This window comes from Amblyomma americanum, chromosome 7 (genome assembly GCF_052857255.1).
Source record: "Amblyomma americanum isolate KBUSLIRL-KWMA chromosome 7, ASM5285725v1, whole genome shotgun sequence".
Lineage (NCBI taxonomy): Eukaryota > Metazoa > Arthropoda > Arachnida > Ixodida > Ixodidae > Amblyomma > Amblyomma americanum.
This window is the reverse complement of record NC_135503.1, coordinates 115,456,106-115,478,191: the sequence shown is the minus strand read 5'-3', so window position 1 is coordinate 115,478,191 and position 22,086 is coordinate 115,456,106. Positions and strand designations below refer to the sequence as shown.

The 22,086-nt window shown below is 44.7% G+C and overlaps 1 protein-coding gene and 1 pseudogene across 3 annotated transcripts; both read right to left on the bottom strand.

The window, feature by feature from the left end:
- Nucleotides 1-234: 234 nt before the first annotated feature.
- On the bottom strand, nt 235-6,993 carry LOC144099493 (uncharacterized). 2 transcript variants are annotated; one of them, XM_077632843.1, is made up of 6 exons: nt 6,759-6,993; nt 2,929-3,039; nt 2,802-2,830; nt 2,580-2,705; nt 2,214-2,519; nt 235-2,051 (listed from the first exon to the last, which is right to left on the bottom strand). In XM_077632843.1, exons 1-6 carry the CDS (start codon nt 6,910-6,912, stop codon nt 1,743-1,745), a joined length of 1,035 nt encoding a protein of 344 aa, XP_077488969.1. In that variant the 5' UTR covers nt 6,913-6,993; the 3' UTR covers nt 235-1,742. The 2 variants fall into 2 exon arrangements, with proteins under 2 accessions (XP_077488969.1, XP_077488967.1); XM_077632841.1 differs by having other exon boundaries at nt 2,580-2,830; nt 6,759-6,991.
- Nucleotides 6,994-7,384: 391 nt separating this feature from the next.
- On the bottom strand, nt 7,385-10,693 carry LOC144096841 (uncharacterized; annotated as a pseudogene). The gene is made up of 4 exons (XR_013306856.1): nt 8,585-10,693; nt 8,377-8,481; nt 7,683-7,778; nt 7,385-7,469 (listed from the first exon to the last, which is right to left on the bottom strand). The product of XR_013306856.1 is annotated as an uncharacterized LOC144096841 (transcript).
- Between the last annotated feature and the right edge of the window lie 11,393 nt (nt 10,694-22,086).

Below are 22,086 nucleotides of genomic sequence, written 5' to 3'. Positions count from 1 at the left end.
ACAGAGGAAAGACATACAGCTCTCTCAGAAATTTCGCAGGTAAAGAAATATTCGTCCTTGTCCGGGATTCAAACCCGGGACCACCGCTTTACCGGAGCAGTTGCGCTACCAACTGAGCTAACCAGGACGGCGAGCTTATGGTACCTTGCCATCCCAGTTAGCTCAATTGGTAGCACGACTGCTGTAGTGAAGCGGTGGTCCCGAGCTCGAACCCATGCAGACCAGGACGAAGTTTCCTTCAACTGCGAAGTTTCTGAAAAAGCTGTATAGCTTTCCTCTGTAGGTGTATGGCTGCGCTTGGGTGGATGCCAATGAGTAATTACTCCCTTATTAAACATTTATTGCAGAAAATGCTGCGAGAGTTTTTGATTGCAGCGCTCCTTGGCTCGGTGCAGCCACTCGTTAATTGCAGTATCCACATCGTCATGTGTCACTTCCTGAAGATGCCTCATCCTCCTGACCGAGTCTGAAAGTATAGATTCATGAAAACAATGTCTTGTGAAAATCTTGCACCCAGAGGGTATCCAACGAGCACCAAGAGCCAGCACCACAAGTGATTGTCATGCCTGCTGATCGCTTAATTTTAGTGGTACAGTTTTTTACCACGAGCCTCAACTACAGCATGCACACTCTCGAAACATAAAAACATATCTGCATGGAAAATGTTTACCCACCAAAGATGACTGAGCGAAGTTGAAGTGCATCAAAGCTCTCCTTTCCTTTTCTCCCATGCATCGAGAACTGCGCTGCCAAGCTGTCTTTCATCAATTGTGCCATCATTGCCCGTACAGTGATGGGCACTGATTTTGTACCAAAGGACTGGAGTTGTGCAATCTGAAAGAGAGCACCTCGAGTTCATAGCTAGCAGAAGAGCATGGTTCACAAACTGCATTAGCAGGAGCAGTTGCAAGCTGTAATTAAAAGGGCTGTGCAAACAAATGGACAAACAGTAATATGAAAATATTCTCAATGCAATGGAACCCCTGAGAATGAATAGATCAACTTGAAAAACAAAACGATAAAAAAAAGGCAGTATTGTTTCTTGAGCTTTCCAAACTGGTTTATAGTGCAAGAAGAAACAAAGGAATCAACGTATCTTTGGCAGTAATTAACAATGCATAGACTCATTAATGTGAAAGTGCAGTTGCAGAGTTGCCAACCTCAGCAACTGCATTCACTTGGCAAAGGGCTTAGTTACTAGTCTGCTAGGGTACATGTAACCAACATTACCATCACATATGTCACGACCTACTGCAAAAAAGGGGATTTGGTTTTTAAGCTGCTACATATCTGTTGGTGCTAAATCAATGCAAGACAAGTTGCCGTCAGCAAAAACAAAAACCAAAGTAATAATTGTTTAGCTGTTTCACACAAAAACGTACCTAAGGCATGTGAAAACACTTAATTCCTCAGATTTGCAGCATGGACAGATGCTAACCGAAGTCACTCACCAGGGCATTTCTCCGTTCGGGAGTGAGTCCCGAATCAAAGGCCTTCAATTCTTCAACTGTGCCAAAAGGCTCACTAACAACAGTCTGTATTCTCTGGAACTTGACTTTCTGGCCTTGTTTTCAAAGGTTCCCAAGCAACCACAGATATCCACTGGACGGCCCGCGGAGGTCCGTTTCGGATATTCAAGAAGTCTGATGACCTCTAAGAACAACAACTCTCCTTGCAAACCCAGATGTCTCTCAGCCTGGTTTTTTGTTCTGGATGTAATTAAGGAAAACCAGCTATAGACCTTATCTATAAACCAGGCGGTTGTTTGTCTCTTTGTCTAGGTTCCCATGTTTTGAGTGGTAATAAATTGCAGCGGCTGTGTCGTGGTTTAGCAATGTGTACGCTGGGCCAACTTTCATTTTTTCGTAGTGCCCTGGATTAAGGCACTTCTTTTTTAGTTTTGGAGCAAGCCGAAACTCACTCTCCGCTTCCAATTCTATCAGTTGTTCGACATACTCAATGGAAACCTCGGCTGTGGGAAGATTGTTTTTCTGTACCACATCAGCTGGGAGGTATATCTTGTGCCCTTTAGTGAGATGGCCTCTAATGTTCTTCAAGTGGTGAGGTGCATCGGCAAGAAAGTAGAGACGTCTAGATGCATCACTCGGATGTGGCACATAGCAGTCTCGCTTTGAGTTCTTTGTTATACCTCTCCCATACAACCTCCAAATAGCCTGGTTGCAAGGCCCCATGTCGCTGACGACAGCATGAACCCTCACACCAACACCTTCGCACGCGCAGATTATGGCATTGATCTTTTCCTTCACAGTCTGTGCATGAAAGGAGTGGCCGGTGAATTCGTATGCCACAGTTTGTTTCCATCGGGTGGAAATGCCTCCTAACATAAACACAAGAGCATGTGTTGCATAGCAGGACTCAGGCAGTGCGCTGTTGGCCAGTGGTACAGATGGCCTCCCGAGCAGCATGTTGGTTGATGAGTCGAAGTCCAGGCTTTTAGTTAGTTGCATTTCATCATACATCAGAACTGCATGACATTCCTGCCCTGAAAGTTGGCCCATCTATGAAGCAGAAAAAAAAATTAAGAGTGTGTCCCGGATATTCACAAACAAGGCACATACCTTGGCTCTGAGGAGATCGATGACCTCTGACAGCATTCCTGGGACAAACTTGAATCCCTCTATTTTGCGCTGCAAGGTACGTTCAGAAGGGAGCGGAATCCCAAGTTCTCGCGCCACACTGTATCCCTGTGACCGGCAAGCAAGTTTCAGCTTGAGCGCCTTCGCAATACTTTGAGAGCTCCAAGCTGAACCTCGCATAGTAGCTTTTTGTAAGCAGGTCACCTGGTCATCATTCAGGTAGTCTGAAATACCTGCATGTATAATACAATGTCGTGAAAATACATGTTTTTGTTACCTGGAAGTAAGCTTTAACCAGCAGTGATTTCTGGTAAATAAAAGCACAGGTTACCTTGTCTGAGATTCTTGTTTTCATTTTCCAATGAAGAAACTTTTCGCTGTGATAACGACAGCTTTCGTTTCAGGTCTCTGACCTCATCCTTTAGGGCATCACAGTCTGCTCCTGCAAACAAACAGATACGAGCTGGGTCAACGCCCATGACCCCGTAGTTGACAGCTCACTGGGTTGAGATACATTATTTTCGCTCACAGTGCTTGCCAATTCATTGCAGTAGACGTGTCTGCCATAACAAGTGTACACTCCGGCAACACGCTGCACTTGATCATGTCTCAAACCTGCAGGTACTCAATGTAGTACATATGGACCTATCGCTGTACTAACTGTGTCATGAGCTGGAAGGTCTCGTTTCTTATATTTGCGTTCTTCCAAGCTTCTGGTGCGGTCGAGGTCATAAGGCATTGCGTATAGAAGGTGGCCACTTTTTCTAGCACAATCTCCCCTCCGTCTTTCAACAGATCTGCTTTTACCTGATCCTCCCCAGCTGCTTTTGCCCTTTGCATTGCACCTAAGGCTTTCTTTACTTCCTCTTTCGTTACTGGCAGGATGACGCATTGCTGTGCACTACTGTCTCTCTCATTAACGTTCTGATTACATCGGCTACTGTATAGATTTGTGTAGAACTCTGACTACGTTAACCATTTTATCCATATTGCTTAAGACATTGCCCTCCTTGTCTATATATGTCTTGTATATGTGGTTTTTACCTCTGCCTAGTGTCTAGTTTCCTATTAACTGCTTTTAGGCTACCTCCGTTCTTTAGAGCATGCTCAATTCTCTCCGTATTAAACTTACTTATGTCGGCTATCTTGCGCTTATTTATTAACTTTGATTGCTCTGCTAATTCTATTCTGTTTGTAGGGTTAGGCCCCCTCATGCTTTGATGTTTCTTCAGAATCAGTCTTTATTCGTTAATATTGTACATACGTACAGTATATCATACAGAAGGAGGTCCCGAAGTCAAAAACTGTAATGGGACCTCCTAATCAAATACATCGTGTAAAACATTTAACAGGTGCGACAGACCAGATGCATATGAGAAATTGAATATATACATATGGGGTACAACTTAAAGGAGACACATAGGAGAGAAATAAACACTATCAAAAAGCTATTACAAAAGTCCAGGAAACATACTGAATTATAAACCATACTGAATAATAACGAAGGTTAGGAGGCAGTGCAAAATACATGTAAGAAAAAAAGGAAACGAATTAATCACAATGAGCGCTCTTAGCTAAGAATTGCTTGTTTAAAGTGTGCTTTAAAGTTGAAGATTGAATGAATATTTTTTAGTTCTAATGGTATAGTGTTCCAGACAGTAACTAACGAGAAATGAATTGCCTGTTTCCCGTAATTGGTGCGTACTTTAGGCAGGACCATATTGTTATTGAGTGCAAACCGGGTTATGTTGTCGTTTACAAGATAACACTGTGGTATGAGAGGAAGAAAAATTGTTGAGAAGTTTGTACATGACAATGCCAAGAGAGTATCTAACCAGCTGTGATACGGAGAGGATGTTATTATCCTGAAGAATAAGTGCTGCATCGATGTAATAAGAACTATAGGTAAATATACGAATGGCTTGATTTTGAATTATCTGCAATGATTTAAGATGAGTAGCATATGTGGTTCCCCAGCATACTATACAGTAACTGATGTGTGTGTGTATAAATGCGTAATATAAGGATATTAGTGTGCTGTTAGAAAAGTATGGACGGGCTTTAATAAGTATTCTCAAACTGTATGCCATTGTCTTCTTTATATTGGTAATGTGTCTATGAAACTTCAGATTACTGTCCAAATACACTCCCAGAAATAATGCGAACTCACTAGCCTCTATGAGATGTTGACCAATTGAGACAGGAGGAATGGAAAGTGACTGGCGTTGATATGGAGGGGCTTTAGCGTTGATGTGAGCTGAAAACAACAAACTTCGTTTTACTGGAATTGATGGTTAAACTGTTTTGATTGCACCAATATAGAAGGTTGTCCAGGTCATGATTAAGTTTTGATACGAGATTAGTAACGCTTGCATCTGAGTTGTAAATTGTGGTGTCATCAGCATATAATATGCAGTTGGAGGAACCGAAGCACTTTGGTAAGGTATTAATATAAATTAAAAATAAGAGGGGAACCAGAATAGAACCTTGTGGTACGCCTAAGTTTGTAAACACAACATCAGAGTAGACATTTGAAATAGTGACAGTTTGTGAACTATTTTGCAAGTAATTTTGTAGCAATAATAACGGGGGGCCGGAAATACCAATTTCTTCTAACCTAGTGAATAAAATTGGATGATTAATGGTGTCAAAAGCTTTTGACAAGTCTATAAAGACTGCTCCTGCAAATTTTTCTTCATCAATGGCAATTCTTAATTTGTCAGTAACAGTTATAAGAGCAAGTTTTGTAGAATACCCAGAACGAAAACCATACTGACATTGCGATAATATATTAAATTTATCCAAATATTTGACGAGACGATTCGCAATTAGTTTCTCAATTACTTTGTTGAGACAAGAAAGAATGCAGATTGGACGATAATTTGTCATTAAAGTACTGTCACCCTTCTTAAAGACCGGAATAATCTTTCCACGCTTTAGTTCATGTGGAAAAATACCAGATTTAAACATCAGGTTCACAATATGTGATAGGACGCCACTAATTAGATGTGCAATCATCTTTATATGAACAGGATGTATATTATCAACACCAGGACTTGTTATTTTCAAATTACGGATAATGTCAATTATTTCCTGTGGTGTGGTTGGAAAGAGAAAGAAAGAGTGGGGGAGGCGACTGGATAAAAGAGGTTGGAGAGCTTCCTTAGGAGGCTTGTTGCTCTCATTAAAGAAACAATTAAAAGCAGTTGCAATTTCTTTTGCGTTACTGTACTCGACACCGTTATGTTGGATCAAAGTTATAACTTTGCACTCAGCGTTTCTAAGAATGAGTTAACTATTTCCCACTTTTTCTGCATATTGTTGCCACACTCATGAAATTTTTGTTGATAATAGGTCCTTTTAGGTGTTTTTAATAATGCAGTCAAGGTATTCTTATATTTCTTGTAACGAGCAAAAAGTTTAAGGTTGAAAGGTTGCCTTTTTTTTGTACAAATTTCCTTTTTTGCGCATAGCCTTAAGAAGACTCTCTGTGAGCCAAGGGTGCTGTGGCGAGGCTAGTTGTTTTTTGCACTTTCTTATTTCTGAGTGAGAATGAAGTAATGAGGTCAGAAGTGATAAAAACTGCGAATAAGCTTCTTGTGGATCATGCAAAAACATAATCGACTGCCAGTCAGCCTCAGCCACTGCAGTCAAGAAATTTTCTTTATCCAAGACAATCTTACTGTGTATCGTTTTCCTATGGTTTTGAGTTGTACTAGGAAAGCGCATGAATATCGGGAAATGATCTGTGATTTCTATTTCAAGGACGCCGGCTTCTGGAAGGGATAATAAATTACTCAAAGCATGATCAATCAGATCTTTCGTCTCCTGAAATTGCTTGCCGGTATCCTGTTGAACTCTCTTACCCATACATATATACATGCATAAATGTGTCAAATTGTCACAATATATCGCAAAATCGATGCACCTGAAGAGCTGCATTTAAATTTTGCATTACGGAGTATCCTAACTGTCGCAAATTTTTTGCCTTTATAATAAGTTTCCCATACATTAGCTTGTAGCGAACGTTTGCAGTCTTATTTTCGCAGTGTTGCCAACAGCATGCCTTAAAAAGTTACTTCATTCTGTGACCCACGTGGCCTATCCACTCCTTTACTGTAGTGAGCTATACATACAACCATCATTCATATGTGAGCTCACCTGCAAGATCGAAATGCTGGCTACGCACGGCTGGAATTGCTGCCTTGGGCTTCAGCAGCGACTGGCCAGGAAGAGGTTTCGGGGTAGCAGGCACTGAAAGTTGTGTGCGGAAAACAGTCACTGAAAGCTTCCAGGAGACTTCACGCACTGACATGTCATGCTGATTGGTCAGGGGTTGTTACCATAACGCCAGCTGTTAGTGCTGGTATTTTAACGCCTGACCCAAAGCTACAAGCATCCGCACAAATCATCCCTGACATTAACATTATGAGGAACACATGCAACCACCATTCAATAAGATCTCACCTGCAAGCTCGAATTGCGGGCTCAGACCAAGTGCTGGAGCTACTGACTTGGGCCTCAGCTGCGACTGGCCAGGAAGAAGTTTCGGGGTAGCAGGCACTGAAAGTTGTGTGCGGAAAACAGTCACTGAAAGCTTCCAGGCGACATCACGCACTGGCATGTCATGCTGATTTGTCAGGGGTTGTTACCATAACGCCAGCTGTTAGTGCTGGTATTTTAATGCCTGACCCAAAGCTACAAGCATCCGCACAAATCATCCCTGACATTAACATTATGCGGAACACATGCAACCACCATTCAATAAGATCTCACCTGCAAGCTCGAATTGCTTGCTCAGACCAAGTGCTGGAGCTGCTGCCTTGGGCCTCAGCAGCGACTGGCCAGGAAGAAGTTTCGGGGTAGCAGGCACTGAAAGTTGTGTGCGGAAAACAGTCACTGAAAGCTTCCAAGAGACTTCACGCACTGACATGTCATGCTGATTGGTCAGGGGTTGTTACCATAATGCCAGCTGTTAGTGCTGGTATTTTAACGCCTGACCCAAAGCTACAAGCATCCGCACAAATCATCCCTGACATTAACATTATGAGGAACACATGCAACCACCATTCAATAAGATCTCACCTTCAAGCTCGAATTGCTGGCTCAGACCAAACGCTGGAGCTGCTGCCTTGGGCCTCAGCAGCGACTGGCCAGGAAGAGGTTTCGGGGTAGCAGGCACTGAAAGTTGTGTATGAGAAAACAGCAAAGCGATGCTTTCCAGAGGACTTCAATTACAGAAATGTGTTTCAGATTAAATTTTAGAGTTGTGACTGTATTTAATAGTAATTGCTAGAAACAAAACTCAGAGGCTAGGCCATGAAATCAGCAGTAGTATGTGATGTAAAGAAAGTGGATCCTGACTATATACTTAAGATATACGTGCACACCGATCAAGTGTTAACTGAACTGCCCTTAGTAACATAGTTTCATGAGCATGGCGTTTTGGGCCTGTTGGTTCACGATCAAGCAAGAGACTATAGCGCAGAGTAGACAGGACACAGAAGAAACAATCAAAACAACACGAGTGCTGTAGTGTAGCGCTCGTGTTGTTTTGATCGTTTCTTCTGTGTCCTGTCTACTCTGCGCTATAGTTTCTTGCTAGTTTCATGAGACGTGCAGTGCACGGCATGCTGTACATTACAAGTATATTTCTCATGCTGTAAATTGACCTACCACTTTTGATTATGGGTGCCACTGCAATTTGTGCCCCGGTCAATGTAGTCAGCGAGGAACAGATTTATGTTCATGTAAAGCTTTGTAGTAAAGGCTAAAATACCTTGCACTGATGATGTGGCCAGCAGCGCAAGGGGTTGACGGATTCCCTCCTGTGCACGAGGTGACACGGGGGGGCTGTTGTGAGGCAAGCTGCTTGGAAATCCATCTGCAGTTACAGTAGTGAGGACTTCTGTTTACTCAAAAATAAGCCAGGCTCGATCACTGAATTCTAAGTTCTTGATATGCGAGTACGGAGTTTCAGAACATGCCTTCGGGTCGGGTGCTTTCTTTTCCACCTTCTGCAGTTGTCTCATCGCCACCACCATGCTTCTCTGTGTGTTAGAGCAATGGAACTGTTACATATATGAGGAAAGAGCACAGACTACAATGCACTAATCATACCATAGCATGACACTGGTAACTTTCTTCCAGTTTTGTGGGGTTCATGGCAAAACAGCGAAGGCACAGCAGTGGGCTTCAGCTTCTTTATGCCGTGCTTGAGGAGAATGACAGGCTCAAACTGTTCTGCTGTAAAATGCTCCTGGAAATTTTAACAAAAATGTGGTTACTCCCGAACTGATAAGGGGTGCTTGCACAGCTTGGAAAGGAGAGACTAGAGCAGCCAGAGTTGGTGACTGCTGCGAGTAGGTCCTTTTTGTACAGTACACTTTTGTCGTACACGAAATGAGTGCCAATACGAGAATTTTAAAGGAAACTTTCCCGCTTGAAGGCGACAAATTTTCCACTTGTAACCGCATTTGCTTTAGACGAAAAAGAGCGAAATGCACTGACAAGAAATTCATTGCGAGGAAGGCTTAGCCCCCGGTCCTTAATTCCACTTCTGTACTGCAACTGCATCTTCAGCACCAGTATCAGAATCCCTGTTCAGACTCCGCGTCGAGCGCCATTGGTGTGCTCTTGGAATTAAAACCCGTCTATTATCGCTCCTGCTTTTTCGGAAAAAAAAACGTCATGTAGGGGCTTTACTAGGAATGAGCAAAAGCATTTGACACCGGAGCACTGTCGACCAACCAAACTGGCATTATCAGGGGTGGAAGCAGGCTTGAGCATTTTGGAGCAGCTCATGGAGCAGTAATAATGCCATTCCGGAGCAGCTTTGGAGCACGAAAGTTATGTTTTGGAGCACAAAAATTGTGTTTTGGAGCATGTTTCTAGAGTAAAGTACTTGTAATAATTGCAACTTCACACTGACATACAAAAAAACGCAAAGAAAATCATTTTATTCAGCATTCAATTTGCTTGTTAGAATTACTTGTTAGATTCCAGCGTGGAATCTATCATTCTAATGCGCTCAAGCACCGCCGGCAATTTGGAATTCACATCAACGAGCAAAACGTTTCCAGTTTCCACTTTGTCCATGTCCTTCGATTTTACTCCTGTGCTGATGAGTTCCTCGGCACTGGTAGGTAATGCCTTCAGGGTGGATAGACGGCACTGCAGGGTGGCCTTTTCCTCTTTCAGCTTTTTTCTTCGCTGCTTTCTGTCAGTGGCTCGTCACATTTCCGTTTGCGTGATTTTGATTCTTCTTTCATTTCAACGCGTTTGCGATAACCACTGTACGACTTTCCAACACACTTCAGGAGATCTCTAGTGATTGACACCTTTGTGACGTCACCCCCATAACGCTTCAAGTATGCTTTCGTTTGACGAAGGCTTGACACACTTGTTATTGACAAAGAGGCTCGATGGTGAAGCGCCTGCTTGTTTTCGCTGAATCCTCTCTCGCAGTCTGCGTTGCCATGCGGCAAGGAAAGAACAGCCCTTACGAGCCTTCCCAGTCTTGGGTATTTGGGTTCGCCAGTGGGCATTTTTAGTGCAAACACATTAACCCAGTGTTCAACAACATTTGTTGAAACATCCCAGTCAGAAATTTCGCAGCAAAGGCGCAACCACTCATCAGTTAGAGATGATACTTCGCTGGGTGGCATGACTTGTGGCAGGGCATTCGCGATGTAGCGCAGTGACGTTGTGTAGTGGTCTCCTACTACACCAGGCTTCAAAAATCTACTGTGGAACAGCACTTTGTTGTCCAAAGGTAACCTTGAGACGAGGTACTTTGTGCAGGATATATAGAAAGCTCTGGTCTTGACATAGAAAGCCTTTTTCTGAGTTGGTGTCCAAAGCTCCATTTCTTTCTCAGTATCTAAGCCAAGCTCAGGTTTCACTTTCCAGTTAGCTTGCGATTCAACTTGAACATTCTTCAAATGGAAACCAGTTACATCTACAAACGACTCCTGCCGCAAAAATCTGCCCATCAGCTGTTTGACCACAGCAACTATTTCATCATAAAATAAATGAAGAAGAGGCTCTTTGCTCTGAAACAAGGTTTGAAACTTGTCAAAGAGCTGGGCGGCATTTTCGAATTATATGAGAAAACGGGGGTCAAATAATCGAGAATTTAGTATGCTCGACAACCTGACGTGATGACAAGCGAGGACCAACAAATACAAGTGGCACTAGCTTGTTTCCTACTGCATACCATATATCACGAAAAATCAAACAATGGCGCCACATTTTCGTCCACTGCAGCTACCAGGCATGACCACCCAGCTTCGCTTTTAGACAATCCTGTCTGCGCTGCCCTCAAGGCTGAGCATTTAAGTTACATAACTGCTATAATGTAGCATTTTCTAGATTCGGTAGCTTCAATACACTTACTTTTGCTCATGTCCAGGCTTGCAGGCTACCAGCATCCAACGGCAGCAGCTTACAAACACAACACCAAACAGCTTCGCACGAAGTATCGGATCGGATTGGATCAGATCGGCTAGCCCACAGTGAGAGGAAAAATAACCCATAGGCTTCGCTAAATTTGACGGTAAAACATCGAAGTGGCCGGCGCGGCGCAGTTATGGCGCAAAATTGTGTTTTAGAGCAGGATGGCGCAGGGAAAGCAGTTTGGAGCAGGATGGCGCAAATGGCGCACCACTTCCACCCCTGCACTATGCATGCCACCGTAGTAACAATGTTGCACATGTGTTAATCTTGTCTGCATGAGCCCACCCTTAACGTTTACAGCTTTGTCTGACGACCTTTTTGAAGCAGCGAAAAGAGGTAGAAAATTTCACTTACCTCGCAAAGCTTGCTGGACTTATTCGGCGAGAAATCGCTTCGGCCGATGCGATCCAGCCAAACTTTCGTTCGCTTCTTGTCGTGCTTACCCAGGGGCACCGAAAAGAGCCTTTTGCCTTTTCCCGAGCGCGTCGAGCAGCCAAAGGCACAGCACACAGGCATGACCCGCGACGGATCACTACCTGACCCGCTAGGCAGGCGAGTAGTTCACTACTTTGCTAGAGCAAAAATAGAAGAGGCTATGGCTCGAGTCACAGCTCGGACCAAGCTTCCGCCAAGCGCAGAAAAAGTCGATTAGTCTTCTAGAAGCGGAGCAGCATAGCAGCGTATCAGCGTGATGACACAAGATCGAACGTTGAAGTACGAACCGCCATTTGTTTTTCCTCCGCGCGAGCAGATACAAAATGGACGCCAACTTCCGGCAAAAAAACGGAAACCGGAACCGGAAAAGCCTTATGCGGATACGGAAAAAAGGCGGCGGCACACTTCAAAGCTTGGCGGTACTTAAAAAAGCGGTAGCGTCATGGAGGGGCTTTAGGCCCGACGTTACGCTATAGTGTACTAGAATTAGGAGTAGTGGGTCGAGGGAAGGCGGCGGGCTGAAGCTGCTTACGCCGACAGATGGCGCTGCCGCTCCCTTCACCTGGCAAGCGCGCGCTCGCTCGCAGCAGCTCGGCGAGTAGCTGGTGATCAGGCAGGTATGCTCCTGAAGTTATTCGGGCTCTGCGAGGTTTAATCTTACATCAGACATTTATGGAAGAAAGGCAGATAGTCATCTCTTGTAAAGTCATAAACGTTCCGTGTGACGTATGGCTGGCGTGCGTTCACTGTAGCTCACATAGGCATGTGAAAAGTCTCATTGCACTGGAAATATATACAAAATGGCTTTATTTGCAATAATTCCCAAATATTTCCAAGAAAACTCAAAGCTGCATTGGTGTAACTGACTGCCGTGAATTTTACACACTCCTGCTCAGCTTAGCAAGTTTGGCTCTTTTTCGCTTTGCGCTATTTTCGCTGTTCAGTCCTTTGACAAGAAAGTGCAAGCGCGTAAGGACATAGAAAGAGACCACCTTCATGCTGATCTCTTCCTTGTGTACACTGCACCCAACAGCATTAGAATGAATGAATGTTTGCCTCACAAGCGATATCACGTCGGAGATGCTGTTGGCGTGCAATTCTCCGGTGCTGAAGCATTCTGTAAATAAATTTTACAATTCAGCGACGAAGCAGTACAAATTTTTCGAGGGGTATAAAAGTCCACCCCAGTCACAATGTTTTGTATACTCGGATGGGAGATGGTGCACTGCTGCCTCATTTGGTTCCACGAGAAGAATGTCTTTGCAAGACGCACAGTTAAATTTCAAGACACATTTTCTGGCCACGTACGCTGCCATATAATAAATAAGTCTTGAGTCACTCTTTTCGACCACTAATGGCAAGTGTTGGTCATTTGCAGGTGGCACCTTAACGAGAGAAGTCTCAGCCTGGTCTAGTTTACCTTGGGCAAGAAGCTCATCGACTGTCTTTGGGGTTATAGTTTTGTCCTTGTCACTTACGTTCAGGAGGGCACTTATCGCTTCTGGAGTGGCGTTGGCCCCGCCAACGCTTCGAGCAAGGTTATAAAATGATAGGCAGTTCACAGTGATGAGGAACTGCTCTGGAGAAGGATGGGAATTGCATCCACTGGACTGCCGGATTATTCCGAACAAGTGCTCCACAGGGTCTGTGCTCAAACGCGAAGTCATTAGGTACTTAAATCGAAGCGTCTCTGTCAAGTACTGCAGCAATGATAGCGTGCTAGCAAGGGTAACTCTAAGTCCAGTCGCTGTGGAATCGCTTAGAAATCCTTGTTTTCCAGAGGTGCCAGCTTCCCACTTGTCAAGATAGTCCAGAAAGTCCACAAGAATGGCAGCTGTTGGAGATGCTGGCCTGAGTGCTTCGGCGGGAAACCTTGACGTCATGGCCGTTATCAATTTGTTTATCTTCCTGAAAAGAAGACAAAAAGAAACACAAATCAAACGTTGTATGCAAAGCTAATGCCGACTGACAAATCAGTAATTCATGGATAGTATATCTTACGTGAAGAATTTTTGCGTAGCTTCGATGGAGCCGCATTTCCTTTCAATATCTTTCTTGTAAAATGCCATTCCTCTCAGGACGTTTGTCCCGAAAAGTTGGAAGGCGTACGAAACCCTCATTTTCTCAAAACAGTTGGGATCTGTATGCGCTTCAGTGAGTCCAGGCATGACTTTCAGTGTCCGCACGCTGCAGTCGCGTCGGAATGCTTCTCGAACAGGCCACATTGAAACCTAGAGAAATGCAAAAACAAGATTGCAGCTTTCCTCAATTACAAACAGCGATACGTAGTTTCAAGTGTGCCGAATTACTTTTCCTTCAGGGGTGGTAAAGTCAGCCCTCTGGAGTCCATTTCGTAAGCACTTAATCAGATGAGGGAAGTCCGAAACGAAATGCAACTTCCTCTCTCTGTCAACGGGATGATCCACTTTGCACGTAACACTCTTTGCTGATGCGCCAACCCCTGCAAGCCTCCACAGTTTTCGGTTCCAGGCCGCCCCATCGCATGTTATGTAATCTACGAAAAGTCCGGCGTTCTCAACAATAATCACGGCTTCGATCATCATCTTCAATAAAATGTCGCCCTTTACATTTCCTTTTGTCGCAAAGACACCGACGATTTGGCTCCATTTTCCTACAAGGGGCACAAACATAATTATCATACCATGATCGCACGGTTGGTGTTTATCCTGTGGTTTCGTAAAAGTACCAAGGTCGACGAAGCCTTGAACTTCTCCTGACGAGGTTACGCTGAAGTGCTCAGACAGCTTTACCTCGTCGACTAGTAGACCCCCATGCCTTTGGAAATTTGACATGCTCGATGTCTTCTTTTTTAGAATATTCATTGTCATCGCGCTAAAGCCAAACGATGACCGGTATGACCTCATATATTTTTTTATAGCAGCCTTGCTTGGTAGCACAAGGATCTCATGCTTTCGTATGTGTTCGTACAAACGGGGACTTTTGAGCTTCATCAGAATGCACTCTAGGATCCATTCCTGGTTGTAGCGCATACCCCTCCTGCTTGACCTTTTTGTTGCTTGAAAACACTGCCGCACACTAGCCTGCTGTTTTCGTGGAAGGCAACTGATGCTTTTTTCAAGCACATCTTCTTCAATCACTGCATTCTTGGCCCTCATTTCCTCCAGGCGTGCTGTTATACCAAGGAGCTTGGTTGAAATGCGGCGATTTTTCTGGCTCAAAAGTCGAAATTTTGTGGTCTTTGTGGCAGCTGTGCACTTTTGTACCCTCCGCTTCAAATGGCTTTTTCGTGTCAATAGGGCCTTCCGCAGGTACTTGCATGGAATGCATGTTGAGCCTGTAGAGAGTTTCAAAAGAAAAATATATTTCTACGCATTGCTTGGCAACAACGCTATCAATTGTTTTTTTATGTTGATCCTTCTATTGTATTTTAATGGCATGCAGCTGCAATAGTGCGATATGCCGCACATGCAGTAAGATCTAATCAATGAACTGTAAAGGCTGCTTCAGCGAAGGTGAACCAGAATTTTCAAAAATAGGCTTTTCTAGATACAGCGATAACTGCTTGACATTGGGATACCTGTGTGTTTATATGAACAAACAGATAAACCATATTGATTTTCAACCTCATTAACTGATTGTTTAACATATGCATCAGTAAAACTCTGTTGCTCATTAAGAATTTGGCTAGACCAGTAAAAAATGTGCATTGATGCAAGGGCTCACCTTTGTCATTTACAGTTCCGTTGCATTTGGCGCTCACAAAAAGGCCATCTGCATCCGATATCTGCTGCTTGAGTCTTTCTGTGAGCGGCACACCGACGAACTCTTCTGGTCTACCCACGCCTTTACAAATTTGCAAAGAATCTGCATCTTGTAGCACTTGCTCCCCTTCGCTCAGTGAGCTTAAAACCTTTTCGGAAATCAGTGTCTTGCGAACAAACGTGCGGCAAAGCACTGTACTTGGGCTTTCCCCATAGTTCATGAACACAGATTTCTCTATGCTGATAGCGTGTTTCACAATTGAGGGAGCCGTGGACGAAAGCAACACCATCGTAGTTCCAAAACTTGTGCAGTGCCCAGAGCTCAGATGGTTTAGGGACTTCGCTCAGCTGAAACGCATAATTCTCGCTAGGCTCACATAACTCCGCAGCTTCGTCATTCTGGGACGTAATAATCGGTGATATATCCTCTTGTGTGCACTGCCTCTTGGCTGACGGGTCGCTGGGCACTTGCGAAGACGTTCTTTTCCTTGCTGGCCTCTCGCGCGAGGGCTTTTTGGACAGATACGCGGGAAGGTTGGGCAGAATTGTTGGTTCTGCATCTGGCGAAAGAGATGGCTTGCCACGTGGTATGCGCACCTCCTTGCCGTTGATGATATGCACATAGTCTCTTAATATGTACTTCTCTTCAAAATGCAGCTCGCACACGGCATCTGTCATTTCCAGGGGCTTGTCCGCACGGTGCAAGTTGCGCTGCCATGTGCGGCGCCTTGCTTCGTCTTCAGGAACCCCGAATAATGACAACTTCGGAGCATCCTTCACTCCACTGTAGCCGGTCCTACATCCAGGAGCAAAACAATAGTTCCTCCGCCGAGGTTTGCTCATCTCGTAATATCATGGGCTGCACAGTGCAGCATAGATGAAATCAACACGCACATGAATTAACGTACGGAGGAAAAACGCTTGCCCACGACGATCTTGTTGAAACCAGCGCGCGTACCCTACGTAGATGAGTGCACGTGCTAAGATTGCCGCGCAAAGTGTTCCGTTTCTCGTACTGTCAGTGGATGGCCCCTACCTGTTCCCTGGAGAAAGTCACACCTATGTTAAACAACATAACAGAGCATGACACACTGAAAATACACTCCAAGGCAGAGCACGCTCCCCGTGTAACAAGCCGGCGCCTATCGCAGCGAGCTCCGGAGTGCGAGGGGGCTGCCAAGTGAAAGGCGCAGCAGCGCCGCCGCGCGGCGGCCCGAGATTTCGGCGCCGCCTGCTTCACCCGCTCCGCTGGCGCGGGGCTTCACTCGCCCCACTACTCCTAATTCTAGTACACTATATTTACGCTACAGTGTACTAGAATAGGGGCAGTGTGTTCAGGAGCGCTTGCCGCTGAGGCGCTTCATGCAGAAAGCACGAGATGGCGCTACAGGAGCATGGGCTGTACGGAACCAACGGCGCAGCGCTGGCGCTGCGCGTTTTTAGAAGTGTTGTAATCATCCTCCGCCTCGAACAGACGTGCAAATGCTCGGAGGATGTGGAGATGCATGCTTGGAACTGACGTTCACATAAGAGATTAATTATATGTGTACTTTAGCGCATCACAACGCTCATTAGACGGATTTATTAACAAACCTGACAGCAAAGGGTTTGGAGACACCGAAATAGTGGGGTAAAGCCGTTAAATCTGTTGAGCCACGCTACAACGTAACCAGAAGTTATTCGAACGTAAAAAAACATTGATTAATGGGTTTAATATCCGCAAGCAACACTCGCGCTTCAAGTAGCACCGTAGTAAAGGGCTTCGATTGAGTTGAAGCAACTCGGATTCCAGGTGCATTTTCTTGCGCAGTTCGCACTCATAAAAATGCAGCCGCTGTTGTAGAAAACACAAAACTGTACACGGCCCAAAGCCAAAGGCCTTCCCTGCTTGGTATTTACCTTCTTTCGCGGTAAACATGGTAAACATTTGTCCCTCGTTCTATCCTCCGGTTTCGCGAATTACCCGCAATGACTGGATTTGCACAGTTTATTCATGACTTTTATTTACGTCATGAAGAGCTCCCCAACGTCAGGCTCATGTACGAGTCTGAGACACACCAACATCACACATTTGAATGAAAGGAATAAAACAGGTAGGAAAGAGGCCAAGTAAAAGGGATTAAACACAGAAAAAGAGCGAGTACATTCCAATCCAAACAACGGAGACCTACAGCGGAATTAATGTGCTTAAATGAATTCCTTAATTCATTTTTGAATTATATTTACAAAATTGGCTTTGGAATGCACAAAAAAAAAGCCGTGTATTTAGATAAAAAAACGCAAAGGAGCGTCAGCATATGTGTTGCACAAGCCTGCTAAGAACAACGGCTAACTTTCAAGTGCAATTTCCTTTTTCGTCGTGCTTCTCTTGACTGATTAAGACCTTTAACGTAAAAGTGCAGCCTTGTTAAGACATAAAAGCGCACAACTGCTGATGTGAAATCATCAGCATGCAATTTGCACCCTATGGCATAGCCAAACTTGGCTTTCACTAGAATCATGACATCGACTATGCTGTCGCTGCAGAGCTCCTCTTGGCTAGGGTGCCTCAATGCGCGCCCGCTCTCCGCTTAGGGTGAGGACAACCGCGTCGTCTGCTAGCGCGACCGCCATTTTCTTGCTTCCGCTGGTCGCGAGACGCTCGTTTGCTGCGTGGCGCGCCTAGATAGAGGTGGCCCCGCTTGCATTGGGAGCTTGAATTTGACTTTACTTTTGAAAATCATTCATTTTATAGTTTAGATGAAAAGTAAGAGTAAAGATTCGGTGATGCATTCGCTATTTCGAGACGATTAGCGAAAGTATAGCGGATATCTTTCTTTGTTTTGCTATAGGTGATCACGGCGGGCAGCTGATCGTCGTCGTTGGAATACCGGCGCCACGGAGTTGCTATCATTGCGCTTACTTGTGGATATAGCGGAAAGAGGGTGAAGTGCGCCAAGTGAACAGCTGCATATTCAAGTACGAACGCATGACATACTTACGTTAACTTACACTATTATGCAATGGTGGCAAAAACATTTTGCAGTCAAAACATAAAAACCTAGGCGCACGCAAGAACAATCATTTAATGCCTTAATGCACAAGTACAATATCTACAAAATGATTACAAAAGACGATTCAATGCAAGCGTAATGCAACTTGTGTGTCTTACGCTTTAATTTTTCTCACGCTTATGTGCATGCACACGAAAAGTTCACACTTATTACAGCGTCTTCAAGGAAGAGAAACACCAGCACAAGTTTTACTTCCGTGACCACCAGCACGTGTGGCTGGGTACTGACGTAGATGTATACGTAGCCGCAGTCTTGTGTAGGCGGCTATCAGCATTTTTCCTATTGCTTCCTTGTGATCTGCACATGTGTTCAGGCATGGTCGGTCTATCTTTGCAAAGTATTCAGTGAGCGATTTCAGCGGGGACTTCATCGTGTGTATTTTGTTAGTGCACCACGCGGCAGCGCCTGTGAAGTACTCCTCGTAGTTCTTGAGAGTGCGCATCACTTCACTGCTAGGATAAATCAAGTTTCCTCCATCCCTCACATACTCCTTCAGAATTGTCAAAGAGGCATATTCATTACAAGCTGTTCCGATGAGAGCATCTTTGCACTGGGAGCAAGACACAGACTTTAAGACGCTTTTCAGGATGAACCCTCCCAGGTAGTACAAAATGGAACATTCCGTTGACGTCAGTTCTTCGATGAACAAAATCTCAGAGTCATCTATTTCTTCAGGCAAATTTTCTGAGTGCTGCTTCTTTGCTTGAGAAAGGAGATCGACGAGGTACTCTCGATCATCAAGCTCATAGCTTGTTGTTCGTGGCGTGTGTAGAAATTGGCTCACACTAACAAGCCTCAGAGCACATTTTAAATCATATGCCGTCGGCACTGGCTTCCTTAGGCGTACTACTGAAAAAAGATTTTCGAGGCAGTCTTGAAGTAGCCTGCTTGTTAAGAAAAACTCGTAGCGTTCATTGCCCAGAAAAACTTCTTGGAGGCGAAGGACAACTGTCGTGGAAATAAGCAGCCCAGCTTGGGATGGTTTCCACTGAGAGGTGGCGCCCATATTCATCCCTTGTATAGTTTCTGCTGCAAGGCGCAAGGTTTTCAGAGCAGCGTAATATTTCTCCATATTTCGGTGGCTTAAAGCTAAAGTGGGATGGCGTGATGACATCAGGGCATACCACTTTGACACCAGATCGAAGAACCATGCTGTCGTTTCGGCAGATGGGTCAAGCAGCCCTTCTTTCACCAAAAATCGGATAGCCGGTGCCGCCTCTCTGAAGAATTGAAGAGCTACTCCTACCTTCATTTTTGTAAAGTGGCCGGAGCTGACATGAACTTCCGATAGGGCAGGGGCTACTTTAAGTTCCCTCTCTGCGTCGTAGTCCACCACTGCCTGGACGTGCTCCAGTTTCACGTTTGGTGACGGGAGGTTGTTGTCGAGCACGGTGGCATCGCTCAGTGCAAACACTTTCGAGCTTAAAAGTTGCCCTCGTAGGTTCTTCAACACATGTGCTGCATCAGCAGTGAAAAAAAGCTCTTTCCCGTCCAAGCATGGATGCGGTATTGAGCACACTGTGGTAGAATTTCTGTGGCTTGAAAATCCTAATTCTCGCCACATCGCTCGATTTGCTGATCCCATGTCACATGTGACAGCACGGACTCTGAGGGAAATCTGGCCACAGCGCCGAATGATGTCGAGTACATAGTCTTTAAGCACGGCACCTTCCACGTGTTGGCCAGTGAATTCATAGCCGATGACCTGCTTCCACCGCTGATTGATTCCTCCCAGCATGAACACCAAAGCGTGATTGGCGGGCTCCTCTGGCTTCGAAGGAAGTGTTATACTTCCAAGGAGAACGTCTTCACCTCGATCCAGTTCAAATGCTGTAGCAATTTCCATCTCGTCTAGAAACAGCACACAGTCTTTTTCCACGTTTTCCATTGTGTCAGTCTTGCACTTCATGACATCAAAAACTTCTTGAAGAATGCCTGGAAGGAACCTCAGTCCCTGGATCCTCCGTGCCAACGTCCTGCTGGACGGAAGAGGGTAACCCAACTTCCTCAATGTCTCATATCCTGTCGTTCCGCAAGCAAACTTAATTTGCAACCCTTGCTTAACCGTCTCCGCAGACCACGTGTGACCCTGAGTGCTATTTTTAGAAATAGCGGAAATTTGGTCTGCATTCAAGAACCGTGTATTTTTTGCGAAATTATCAGCCATGCTTTCATGCTTTTGAACTTGCTTTTTGAGCTTTTGGATTGTCTTGTTAGCAATTGTGTGATGTTCTTGAAGCGTGGCGTATTTCCTTTCCATGTCTACCAACTGCTTTCTCAACTCAGCACAATCCGTTTGTGTCCCACTAGCTGTAGGTGTTTCATCTGTCGAGCTTGGACTTCCGACGTTCGAAGATTCTACATCTAAGCTGTCGACTTGGAGATTGACCGATGACGTATCTCGGGACACCATTTCGGTTGAATCGGGGAGCAAATCTGCCTCTGATGCGATGTGAAGTCCTTCAGCGGGGTTCACCTCTTCATTGGCGGATATGGGCACAAGCTGCGTTCTGTCTCTAGGTGGCTTTCGGTTCCTTGGAGCAACTGGAAGCAGGAGGATGTACAAACCAATGATCAAACTGAGCACTATGTAAAGGAAAAATGCGGGAATCACGGGATATGGAAAATCAAGATAAAGAGCAAAGCGAAAACAAGGCATGACCAGCGTCTCGGCATTTTATTTTTCAGTCTTTAGTTTTGCACAAAAAATTCTAAGGGTAGGGGCCAAAAGGTGCACATAAGTACTTCACTTGTTCCCCGCTCCCTGTATTAATTACAATGCCGTCTTGGTTAATTCCATTTGTATTAATTAGAGAAGGCGACCGATTCTGCCTTTTCAAGTAAGAATGGGTTAAGTGGGCGTTTGAGATGAAGGCTGCTGCGTGAGCCGATCGACAGTAGAATTGAATAAGTGGGAGGCTTCTTGATGAGCGTGCGAGAAGACATGCATGCATGCACACATAACCTGTTAAAGGCGAAATAAGTGACCCATACCGGGCAAGCGGCTCAAATGCCACCACTTTTTTTAGTAACGAATGTATGCACTTATACAGAATCAGGCAGCGAATCAAACGGGAAATACCTACCCCTGAATGAGAAAACCGTTGGTACAGCATTAGGTTTCAGCTTTTTCCATCCATCTGCCCGGTTTTGCTCAAAACATGATTCTTCAAAGTGAGCCTGCATGAAAAATTTTTTTTGCTAATATAAATGCCTTATTCCCCGAAAAATAAGATTAAATTACGATAAATCAAGAAAATCAAACAAACGCACGCCGGCACGCATATGGGCTCACATCCGCACACATTTACAAAATAGAGATGTACTTCACACTACTCCGTTTTTTTTTATTTCCATGCGCTACTTCCATGACATATAAGCTAGAATAAATGTCATGAATAACAATTTTCGCACTGAACAAAAGTATAAAAGATCTGAATTTGATGCAATGTGGACAAACACAAGCCTAAAACGCGTCCCATGCTATTCTGCACTCCGGGATTCCCTTTTCATACTGCTATACAGGTATGCGCCTGCCAAAATTAAGCGGGCAGCGAGGGCTTTTTGTGAAGTAAGCGTGATGCACTGCTGCTCAAGATTCGTGGCTGACAAAGATCGTAATAATTTTAGAAGGCTGAGCCTTATTGCCACGTGAAATGAACGGAAACGTAAATGCGCCAGAGGTTCCATATCGCCCCCCAAGCTCTAAGAGACTACGACCGTTTGCAGCGATCAAATATCAGAAACCTGCAAAAGCATGACATGACGCCTCCGACAGGAACACGAAATCGTAAATATGGT

Bases quoted from the DNA above. Each gene is read 5' to 3' on its own strand.
- LOC144099493 (XM_077632841.1), bottom strand. From the start codon at position 6,912: ATGTCAGTGCGTGAAGTCTCCTGGAAGCTTTCAGTGACTGTTTTCCGC. The intron at 3,040-6,758 runs GTGAGCTCACAT...GTTTGTTTGCAG, and splicing joins CCAGCATTTCGATCTTGCAG to GAGCAGACTGTGATGCCCTA. The intron at 2,052-2,213 runs GTTCATGCTGTC...CACCACTTGAAG, and splicing joins GCGAAGGTGTTGGTGTGAGG to AACATTAGAGGCCATCTCAC.